The sequence below is a fragment of the Artemia franciscana genome, chromosome 11 (genome assembly GCF_032884065.1).
Source record: "Artemia franciscana chromosome 11, ASM3288406v1, whole genome shotgun sequence".
Taxonomy (NCBI): domain Eukaryota; kingdom Metazoa; phylum Arthropoda; class Branchiopoda; order Anostraca; family Artemiidae; genus Artemia; species Artemia franciscana.
Window position 1 is genome coordinate 46,282,512 of NC_088873.1, and position 12,501 is coordinate 46,295,012.

The window sequence follows — 12,501 nt, forward strand, 5'->3', positions numbered from 1 at the left end:
TCTTTCAAATTACCTTTGTTCCCTCGCCAAGTCAAAATATGGGATCTACTTGACTTCTCCCCCCCCCCTAACACCTTCTGAAAGTTTCATCTCGATCATCCAAGCAACTTCCGAGAAATTGCTGATAATCGGAAAACCCGGGTTCGCGTAGAATCTTTTGATTAACTTAGGTATGCGAGTACCTGATTTAAAAACTTGCTGTTCCTCTAGAGTAATCCTCAGAAGTGAGTAGAAAATACGCTGTGAGAAATTTAGCTGATCGCCTATGGGAAAAATTCTAAGCTACTCCCATGAAAAATAAATATCCAAGTCTGATTTGAAACACGCTCCTAGTAATTTCTTGAAATCTATTTTAAAGGTAAGAACTCATCTAAGAGAGTTGACAGCACGTGGCTATATTTTAGTTCACAGGATTGTTTCCTGAACCAAAACATTTCTTAGAAATTGTTGTTCTACTTTAACCCTCACCTCGGCTCGCATAGTATTTTTTTTCATTTCAAAATTTCTTTGAGACTTATGCAAGACGGAAGCCCCATATACACAAAATTAGATTAAAAAAATTCACGATAGTTTTCATTTCTATTGCGAGATTATGTTTTCATTTTCTGTTGGCTATGTTTTTGTATAAATTCGTTTTATTTTATTTTTGTTTTGTTTTTTGTTCTAGAGGTCAGGCGTACCAGTGTCTCCCATTGGATGATGACGACTGTGGCTCAGGTCGAAAAAAAACAACAAGGGTAATAATTTTGTTATTCTAAAGCTTTTATTTTTAATTAAATTATCTTTTAAAAGAGCCGAAACTTTGAAGAATACTTCTTGGCTTGCATTACTGAAATAGCCTCCGGGTATCAGGTTGAAAATGACGAGATACTAAAAGGCCGGCTTGTGTCGTTCCAAATTAGCATCGGCACTGTTTCTGTTTTTGAGAAAAACAGAAACAGTAAAAAACAGCAAAAAAAAACAGAACAGAAACAGAAACAGGTCAAACAAAAACAGGTGACCTGTTTCTGTAATCTGTTCTGTTTTTCGAAAAAACAGAAAACAGCTTTTTTTTCAAAAAAACAGCTGTTTTAACAGCTGTTTTTCCTGTTTTTTCCTTACTTCTTCTATTTCTAATAGGAAAGAAAACATCTTCTTGTTAAATCCTTTTAGTTACATACAAAAGATGAGCACTTCGTGTAATTCAACACACTAGCGTATTTTTAGAGAGGGGGGCGAAATTTGGCAAAATTTGTCATAAAATGCGTCCCAATCGGGTGCAATTTCACCAAAAATTCTTAGGCCTAACGGCCGAATTGCATTTATTCTCAAATTCTTTGTCACTCATTTATTATAAAAGATTGTCGAAAAAATATCGATTCTGACTCCAGAAGTCGAACGGATCCGTTACCTTGCAGAAAAGCATCACCTTAATTAGGTTAAAAACAAGAGGCAGAAGGACAACGGAATGGAGAGGGGAGAGGGAAAAATAGCAAGATCTCTTACATTAATGACATATAGTTTTATTTCCAAGTTTCCCTTAACTTCTCCAAACATAGAATTCAGAAAGCTTCTCTGTAAGAGCCAACAGTAAGGCAAAGACACAAAAATTTTCGTCCCCTAAACCCTGCCTAAACCGGGGACGAAAATTTTTACATTTCTTTTGTTTTCTCGAACTTGCTTGACATTACTAAGATTTTTCTACATTCAATAAGAATAGCAGACTTATACACCACGGTTGTCAAAAAATCTCTAGCCCCCACTCTTTATAGGCTACTGGTACTTACGATCTTTAGGTGGGACGACCTTTTGGTGGGCTAAGTAAACATATGAGGGACTGTCTTGCTGCCACTCTTTCTTCTAAAGTCATTCGTTCATATGTACAAGGATCAAGAGAAGCTGCACGCTGGTAGAGCTCCAACTTGAATCTAGGATTTTGCACAAAATACTTTTTTAACTGCATAAGCAGCTGATCCTTCAGGCGATTCTCAAGCAGCCTCGTCGATCTCGCTTCACAGAAGCTCACCAATCCCTTGATCAGCATGTATGCTTTGCTTGAAGTGGTGTAAGTGGGCCCACTAGCCAGTTCGGTGGCCTCTTCAAAAGGGCTCAAACGACTTGTTGCACATTCTAAAAGTGACCAGTCTTGCTCAGTAAGTTCAAGTTCTCTAATTTTCGCATTGCGAACATTTACATCATAAAATATCTGTAGAGTAGATTTTCCGCGTAACGAGGAACTAATCATCACGTAAGTGCTACTCCAACGCACTTTCATATCATGAGGGATGTGACCACTAAGTCCTATTTCTTTGCGAAGCCCTTCAAAGAGATCGTGTTGAATATTTGACTTTTTTAGCAGCTTGAGTGTCCGACGCAACTTTTTGAGTGCACCATTGAGTGAGACTGAGTCTTCAGTTTCAGTAAAATCATTTGCACCACTGACCCATCCATCCCATTCAGTTTCTGTGTCGGAGTCGTACTCTTCCAAGTCATATACATCTGAAGCAGTGTCAACAATGTCTGAATCTATGATATCAGGAAGGTCATCCTCTGTCAGACCAATCTCTGAGGAACATTGCTCTCTACTAGTGCCTTGTTCGGGTTCACCTTCATCATCTGAATCACATTCCGGTGTTTGCTCTACGTCAAATTCATTTCTCCCCAAAATTTGAGGCCATTTGTGACACTGAGGTGGAGGCAGTGGCCAAAGCAAGATGAACGTTCAATTCCACCAATTTGACAAGCTTTTACGACGTTCGAGCCAGAATCAGTTACAACACAGAACAATTTGTCTTCAATTTCAAATTTCTTCAGGGCTACTATGATTGCTGGAAGTATATTTGCTGCTGTATGCCGAACCTTGAGACGCTTAAAGTGCAAGATGCAACTGTGAACTACCCATTTTCCACTGACTAGCTTGGGGTAATGTACTGTCACTGCCAAGTATTCTCCCCCTGTATATGACCAGCAGTCAAATGTTAGAGATACCTTTCGTGCCTGATTCATATCCAATTTCAGTTTCAACAGTTTCTTTTTCTTTGCTTGAAACACATGCCTTTTTATGGTACGACCCGATGGAGGCAAAATAACGTCTGTCAAGGAGTGTATCAGTCAACGCATGGGTTGCTTGTCAAAAATGGAAAGTGGTAACTTGTCTGCAAGTATGTTCTTACACACTGTTGTGCCAATTTAAGTTGACTTGAGCGGTTGCGCAACATCAGAGAACGAATATCTCTAGTTCCTTTTCTAGAGAAAGAAAAATTGCTCTTTTGGTTCTTTGGCTGTTCTTCAGCTATCCCACATCCTGGCAATGAACCCTGTACTGTACGACAAACAACAGCTTCTGGGCCACTGGCAACATTATCCATGACCTGCCGTGCCGTTGCAGTAGAGGCAGATGACTGTACTTTCACCTTAATCTTATGAACATTTTCCAGGTGATTGACAAAAGTAGTTGAATAACCTCCACTAGCCTTGATAGTCTTTTTGCAAACCTTGCAGGTGATGCTGCATTTGTCTTTCACACCATAATTAGCCCAAACTGGCTTTTTCTTTATGATTTTAGGTAAAACTTCTACCTCTTCATCAGAGGAAATATCCATGACAGTTTTGCAGTAGTACCTGAAAGTCATATGAATGAGTTTTTTTTTTAATTACAGACAGGCATTTTTCCTACAAGAATCCTGATACACCCAGTCAGGGTGACTAATTTTTGCATACAATGTAGTTATCGACAATGTTGTGATGATTCTTTTGAAAAAAAAAATTGAAAAAAAAAAATCAATGTGCTATTTGAATTCTGCATGTCCAATTGTGTGGTACTAGGGATAAAATAAGTCTGAGTTACAGCATAGTACAAAAAAGAAAAAGAAAAGGAAGAAGTTAAATGGGCTTGTGCTGTATCTGGAATGAGCTGACTGATAACAATAGGCCTAGAACCCTCATGCATACAAAAGAGCAAATAGACTAGCATGGCTGATCTAATTTAACTATTTATAATTTTTACCTTTAGGATGCTTGCTCCAGCACACAAAATTAGACGAAGGTTAGCAAAGAAATCGAGCTTCTAGTTTAGATGTCGCTATGATTTCACCTGAATATCAAAGAAATTACTCTTCTTGTTGACAAAGGGCGATTTCGGTATCATGCCCACTAGATAGCGCGGCATTCGAAAAAAAAAACAGAAAACAGATAAAAAAAACAGAAACGGAAAAAAACAGATGAAAAAAAAAAACAGAACAGAAACAGAAACAGGTCAAACAAAAACAGGTGACCTGTTTCTGTAATCTGTTCTGTTTTTTGTAAAAACAGAAACAGGCAAGAAAAAACAGAAACAGAAACAGTGCCGATGCTTAGTTCCAAATTAAAAAAAAGAATATATTAATAAATTAAGTTACAAATCTGTTTCGGCCAGGTACCAGAACATTTTTAATAAAAATTTCGCGAAATTCTGTAATAATTTGTAAAGTTGTTGAAATTGTTGCTGGATATTTCTTTTTAAATTATCAAATAGAAATTTTATTTTTATCCCCCCTCAAAAAAAAGAAAACAAGTAGGCATAATTATTATTATTCATTGTTATTAACAACTGTTCTTGAGGTTACCTCACAGTTTTTAACGATTTTTCTGTTACAATATTTTGTATTAAGTTTCTATACTGATTTTTGTATTTGAAGTAGTATTATACTAATGCATCTAAAAATAAAAATGTTTCCTAAGTTTCAGACTCTGGGAAATATCCCGTTTTCTCCTTAGATCGGGGAAGGTCTATAAAACTGAGCCTGTTCCTTCAGTACTGTGTGATGGTGCATGAGTTAGTTCTATAGATGCAAAGACAATCTTGAGTATTTGAATTGACAATTCTGGAAGAACGATATGCTTGCTTGTATCGTAAGCAGGATGGTACTTGTGTATTATTCAGAACACACTCAATTTTTTTTTTACCAAAACGATCCTCTACAGCAGCTCAGAGGTCTCCTGTATATCAGTCAATTCTATTATGGAACTCCATCCCTTCGGATGTCCCTCTTTTTCTTTCTGCAAAGGCATTATTTCGTCGGGTCTTTCCAGTTCAATAATTTTTGTCTCTCTTTTTAATTCTATCCCAATTTGTATGTCACTTCTCTTCTTTTAAAATCATTTTCAGCTATATGTTAAATCTCCTTCTAAATCTTCTATCTGTTAAATGTCCTTGTCTTGTTCCAATGTTTTTTTTCTTTTTTTTTTCTTGTATATATTTTATAAAAGTGTTTTATTCTTGTTCTCTGTGGCCCATTACAAGCAAAGCTTCTTGGGCCTATTAACTGATTTACTTTTGTAATAGTTTTTCTGTTAGTATTAATAAATTGATTGATTGAAGTGAGGTTAGGTTCTTTCGTGAAACAAACTACGATGCAGGTACATTTTAATTAGGTAAACCTAACCTAAATGTTCCTTCTCGTAAGGATACGAGAAGATCAATAGTCTTCTAGCTGCAGATTTCACTTGTACTAAGGAGCAGATCAAAGCCAATGGGAGAACACGGTCATATTGACGTCATATTGACATATTGACATATTGACGTCATATTGACAGTCATATTGTGTCCATTGACGCACTGTTTTGTTATGGGCAACAACCTCTTATCCTGGAAAAATGTAATTGCCTCTTTTCAGTCTCCTTACTTACTTGCTCCTTACTTTCAGTTAAAAAAACTTGTTTTTTTATTATTTAATAGCAAACTAAACAGAGTTTTGTCTTTGTGGCTATGAAACCGGATTTTCTCAGCACCTGCATCGTAGTTTGTTTCACAAAAGAACCTAACTTCACTTATTGACTGTGTTCTGAAAAATACACAAGTGCCAACAGGATTACCGCCCCGTGAAAAAATAAATCACTAGATTTTAGTGATTTTTAATGATTTTGTTCCATAATCTAGTGATTTATGTGCTAACTTGGTGCATTTTTTTTTGTTTAGGCGATATAAAAAATCGCTAGAAATAGTAATAAATCACTAGGGCTGGCAGCCCTGGTGGTAAAATCAAACTAAGCTCTGACATTAATCCCTTCTTCCATAGGTGGGACATGGATGTCTATGCATAAAAAAGGAAAACGAATATGAAATAGCCGTATAATTTATTGATAAAAATTCCAAGTACTCATGTTGATTTGTGCCAAGCGTCATTGAGAAGGCATAATTGAAACTTGTTTTCAGCACATGTTTAGTGGCATGTAGACCAACCGTGTCTCGTGTCCAAACAAGTGAATTATGCCTTATGTAATTTCTTAGTTACTCATTTTTAATTATCTTAATTCAGATGGTTTTGTCAGTGAAAGCTTGAGCGTTAAATTAAATGTAAAAAAATATTCGCCTTTTTAGTTAAGTCAGTTAGTCGACTTCGATTTTCGCCCTCAGTGGAAAGCCGCGAGAGTGAAATTCATGCACTTGTGAAAACCAAGTAACTGCGGAGTAAAAAAAAAAAAAGTTAGGGACGGCCTTTGACGGGTGCCATGAGTGGCGGAGTAAGTGTCGGCCCCAAATTTAAACCTGATGAGGCTGAAAGGGTGCAACCTCTTGCCTGTGAAAGTTAAGAATGGGCTCTGGGTACTTGTATATTATACGGCAGACACTCAACTTTACGGGGTGTAAAACTCGAGAACAAACCGGTTTCTTCGTTAGTTTGGACGGGTGCCATGCGTGGTAGAGCAAGTGTTGGCCCCAAATTTAAATCTGATCAGGTTGAAAGGGTACAACCCCTTGCCTATGAAAGTTAAGAATGGGCTCTAGGTACTTGTGTATTATACGGCAAACACTCAAGCTTACTGTGTGTAAAACTCGAGAACAAATCGGTGTCTTCGTTAGTTTCTTTCAGCTTAGCGTGAGACAAGACAAAGACAAGTGACAGAATGGGCAGGAAATATATAACTTGGGCTATATATTTGAAAATTTGGGGTAGGGGGGTGTTGGTAAAGTATGTGGACAGTTTGAAGTAAGAAAACAATTCTTACACTGTGCAAATATATAGCCCAAATTTGTTTCTAAAAATTATATTTTCATCATATTTTGTGATATTTCATTAGGATTAAGCGTCAAAAATAGGTTCTACTTAAATGAAGCACTTAAGTGTTTGCCGTTTAATAAACAAGTAACGGGCTCTGTGCTTTAGAATATGGGAGAAGTATTGGAGCGGAAGCTGGCGCTAGTTTCGAAAAGAATAACCAACTCCATGTGGTGTTTAGTGACGTTGTCTGACCCAAAAGTGGTGCGTCTTTCCCTTTCCAGAGACGTAAAAATGAAGGAGGGGAGTAATAAGAATTCTTCCACCAATTGTCCTACAGGCTTAAATTCAACAAGCCTACTTAACAAATCTACCAAGCTTTTCCCAAGCCTTGCTAGGCCCACTGATTAGACGGGATTTTGACTTGAGAGTGAGAAAATGAAAAAAAATTGTGAAAATTTTCTTTCTTGAGATTGAAAAATACAGACTAATCGCCACTTACAGAGAAAATTAAGCTTTAATTCAACTGCATTGCAGATTTAATTCAACTTCAAAGGAAACTGCATTAGCAGTTTCCTTTGAAGTTGTCTGCTTTTTTAATGAAGTCTCCAGACGCTACATCGCAATCGCAGTCTCCAGACGCAGACGCATGCATTTTTGCATCTTTCCATGTTAATTCGCAGAAGATCCAACTCTTGGCTTATTTCTTTTTCTTTTCTTCTTTATCTATGTGCTTTTAGTAGATTTCGCCTGTTTCTTTTTTTTTCTGTTCCTTTGTGATTTATTTTTCTAGATTTCATATATTTTGGGCTCTATTTTCTAGATTAGATAGTGAAATATTCTCTACTGATAAATTCGTTCATATATTCTTCAAGTTTTTGCAAATTTCCTATTTTCTTTGTTCCATACTTAGAGCCTTACTTAAGGCATGTTGGGTCTCTATCGTAGGAAATTCTAAGTAGCAGGAGGGCCCTGAATTGGGAATGAGGAGTGAATATCCTACCCCGCTGAATTTTGAAGGTACATTTTTTTTTATTTCATTGATAAAATCGATGAAAGCAAAAATGCCCCCGTCCAGATTTCGAAAAGCCCTTTTTGTATCTTCATTAAAAAATTGAAAGAATCCTTATCACCACCCCTCTTCCCCCTACATTTAGTGAATTTGCACGCCTGGTAACGAAGGTTGTTATCGTTAACGTAATTGATTTTTGAGGACAATTTCTGAAGGGTCATTAGTGACTCACTAAAAATTACTATGGTATCCTGTGGTATGTACTATACCTATAAATTTACCTGCATTGGAATTTACTTGAGAAAATTGGGGGAAGAGTAGAAGTATATTGAGCGCTTAGAATAAGCGCTTAAGTTTTTAAACATTTTGTTTTGGCACTTAAACCGTTTTTAGTGAAGTCTTGTTTATTTTTGCTTCGATATTATCATATATGGGCAAATGTGATCATTTCTGGCCATAGAAAGAAAATCTTTACCCAACAGCTCAATAACTTTGGTATTTCTGAACTGCAAGAACTAAAAGAGATGTAGGCCGAACAAGATAGAAGTGGCCTGGCGTGATTACAGGATTATAAATACCTACAAAATAGCAAAATACTGATGTATTATAATTTGTATTCAAATGTGGTAAATAGAGAATATATTATGAATAGGAACAAGAATATTCAACAGTTCACGGGAGGTGTTGAAAGAGGGGTGCAAGTGGAGGGGGAATGGAGACGTATTTGTGCTGGCGTTGAATAGTATCTTTAGGGTGATGAATGAGGTCCACAAGCTTCAAGGTAATTTTAGAAAATTGAATCCAACAGTTCCCCTATTTTGGATCATAAATGCCAGAGAAGTGGAACCAGATCCACCAGTTTCAGAAACTTTGCGGACAGGTCTCAAATTTGAATAGTGGGTAGTTGTTTAAATTCTTCAACGGGGACTCCCTTTTCACATATAGTGAAAGCGTGGCTTTTGTTGATGCACTTTTTCGGCTTTAAGACTCTTACTTGATGCGAGTAACACTGGTGGATAACGTTCACCACCTCAGTCCGTTCAAGTAGAATGTTCGGGGTTCTTATAGGTATAGAGTATAGGCTAATCATTCTCAAACGTTGTTTTCTTCATTTCTGTCTAGGGACTCGTTCTTAATTTATTACTTGATGAACGCTGATATGTTCTTTTAAATGTCCTTTTTAGGACCTTGATATGTCAATGTCCTTTTTAAGACCTTGATATATCCTCTTTAGTTGGAGTCTACGTCACTCTCCTCTCTGTTTATCTCCTCTGAATATTGATAGGATGTTCAGGCCATTTTGTTTGAGGGTATATCTTCTGCAGGTTATTTCAGGGATATTAAAGAAATGTTGCTGGGGTACAAAACTTTTAAATATATTATTAACATATTCAAGAAGTAGATCACGCTGTGGTCCCTGGATTTCTCGTTCAAGCCACAATAACTAGCTGTTCTACAGACCACCCATAAATGGTGAAAGGACTTTCATAGTGGTGCGTCAGTGCTTCCATTGTCCCCGAATTTTCGGGGATTTCCCCGAAAATTGAGAAAAATCCCCGAAAAAAAATTCGTTCCCCGAATCCGCGAAAACTCCCCGAAAATCTTTCTTTTCCCATGATCTACCCGAAATAGAGTTAGTGGAAGGCTCACTGTTCGTTCCACAATTTTAATATTGTTTTGCAACTTTATACAATGGTACGCTGGCGAACGTATGATATTGAAAAATATAAAACCGAATTGAGCTTATAGTTTGGAAATTCAAATCTTCTAAGCATTGGAAAGTTCAAAATTAACTGGTTGGATATAATATCTTCTGCTTCAAGTTATAATTATCTCGTGAGTATTGGTGATTCTTCGTATTTCCTTGATTATTTTACCATACTTACACTTTAGACAATTGTGATTGCAGCTGAATGCTTCAGTTACCTAACCAGGGTCTACCTGGTCCCACCCAAAATTTCCATCCCCCCTACTCTCAACCTCTATTTGGAATCCTCCCTAAAGGACAAAGTGCAACAATATATACGCAAGCACCAAATGTTTGGTGCTTTGGAAGAAAAAGGGTGGTATATTGTATATCAGTACTATTGCAGAGTCCTTCATTGTTATAAGTCCAAGGAATATGAACACACTCAAAAAGAATGTAGAGCTAAAGAGTCAGTCAGTCTGTTTGAGGTGCTCAGTGAAACACCAATCAGACCAGTGCCCATTGAAAACAATAGAAAACCAAGTGCCTCTGCGAAATTGGACTGGTTTCTGTGCCGACACAACAAACTTAATGATGGGATGTCATAATTCGGTAGCAAAGCTGATCAGTGACAATTATCTGTGGGTGGTAGTTGTCAAGTGTGGTTGCCACTCCATTCATCTGTGTGCTTCGTATGCCTGCAAGAAGCTTACCGAAACTCTGGAAGACTTTTGTAGCCACGTATATAGTCATTTCTCTATGAGCGCTAAGCGAGTTGCAGTACTTAAAGAATTTCAAGACTTCTCGGCTACACCAGATCACAAAATTCTAGCCCTTGGACAAACCCGGTGGCTGTCCCTCCATGCATGTGTGCGAAGAATCCTTGAACAGTGGAGCGCATTGTCCCTCTATTTCACTAGTGCCAATTTTTATGACCCCACTCATTGCAACAAACTTGCCCTTAGTACTCTGAAAAATCCTTTTATGAAGGTTCTAATGATGTTAGTTGACTACGCTCTAGGCCTTTTGAACGAATTTAATGTATTGTTTCAATCGAAGTCACCAATTTTCTATAAGCTGAAGACAGAAATACTTAAGCTTATTGCAACCTTGGCTATAAACTATATGGATGGAACCTACGTCAGAAACTGTGCTGATCTTTTGGCTCTTGACGTAACAGACGAGAGCCATTATGTTGACGTTCAGAAGGTCTATCTCGGGTATATTGCGGTAGAGGAGTTGGCATCTTTGGTCTCGTTCAGTCCAGATATCTCACAGTTGGAGGTGAGGAAGGTCTACATAACAGCAAGAGACTTTTACAAGGAGGCCATTATCCAGATACAGAGACGCTTTACGTTTGAATGTGACGTTTATGAGTTCACAAGTCTACTTGATCCTGTCAATTCTCGAAATTTGAACCCACCTAGCTTAGCAAATTTTCTAAGAAGTCGTGGGTTGCCTTCGTGGAACAAGGCTCTAATTGACAGGGAATGGCGTGAAAAGAGCACTGTTTCTTTGGCGAGTTTAGACATATGTACGATGTCCGTGGAGGAGTATTGGAAGTTTATCTGTAAGCAGACATACCCATGTGGAAAGCTGAGGTTTGAAAACCTAAGAAAGGTTTTAGATTACTGATTTTTGTACTGATTACTAGATTACTGACTATAGTACTAGATTACTAATGAGCTCTTGTTGCGTGCAAAAAGTAACCAGTTTTTTTTCCTATTGAATGTGTCTGGACTGTCTAGCATAATGTCTAATGAGAAAGAAAGACTTGTGCATAATGCTTTGCTAAATTATTTATCGCGAGCGCTCCAAGCAAATAAGACTGATGAAATATGCGAAAAGGCAGTGGGATTTTATGACAAGGATACGATTATAAAAGCTAAGGATACACTTTGGCACTATTCGAATACTTCGAGTCGCAAAGCCGCTCGCCAAAAGATTGCCGATAATGTGTTAGATATGCTGAAACTGATCCAGTTATGTGAGACTAACCGGATCAAATTGCCGAAAATTGTAATCTTTGATCCTACGGAGGTCCCAACTACGCCAGATGAATTGAGTGCTATTGTTACTCAAAAACTTGAAAAAAATCTCCAATAATTTGAAGAACTTTATTGAAAGTGAGAAAAAAGCCCTTGCAGCTGAGAAACTTGCTACATCCATGAATCAATTAGTCACTCCACCGGCCAAGCCTTCCTATGCAGTTATTCTCAAGAAGCCCCCCTTATACCTTATAAAGCCTGACTCCCGTAAAGCTTATCTGGAGCATATTTGTGGAGAAGCTAGTGGGAATATAATCGAGCTTTGTCCCAGTAGAGACGCCTGGAAAGTAGTCACAAAGGATAAGTGGTGCCGAATCTAATATATCACGCATAACCGGGAATAATCCTGAAGTCGAGCCTAAACTCCGTTATGTTCCTGAAGATCTGGATGAAAATAGCCTATATGATCTGATTGCCAACTGTTTGAAAGCAACTCAAATCCGAAACACCCGTTCGTTTAAGCTTCTATTTGAGTCTAAAGAGGACCTCGAGTCTTCTATTCGCTTTCCGCCCATCATAGAGTACGAAAGACTCCCCATTAGTATATTTCAACGCTTGCCACCCCAATGCTTTTCTTGCCAGTCATATGGTCATTTTGCGTCTGCGTGCTCAGGTACCCGTAAATGTTCCAAGCGTGGTGAGGCTGGCCACTCCACAACCAAAGATAATCCTTGTACCAAGGCACTTAAGTGTGCTCTTTGCAATTTCTCCGACCACCCATGTTACACTTTTAAATGTCCTGTCGCTCAGTCTCTTCTAAAGAATTCCAATGCCTGAAGAAACCTTAAAAATTGTATC

The 12,501-nt window shown here is 37.8% G+C and overlaps 1 protein-coding gene across 1 annotated transcript in view; it reads left to right on the forward strand.

The window, feature by feature from the left end:
* LOC136033296 (uncharacterized) overlaps window positions 1–12,501 on the forward strand; it is a 71,483-nt gene that overhangs the window by 12,773 nt on the left and 46,209 nt on the right. The window contains exon 2 of the mRNA XM_065714065.1: window positions 668–737. Coding sequence (XP_065570137.1) covers window positions 668–737 — 70 coding nt within the window. The remainder of the gene's footprint in view (window positions 1–667; window positions 738–12,501) is intronic.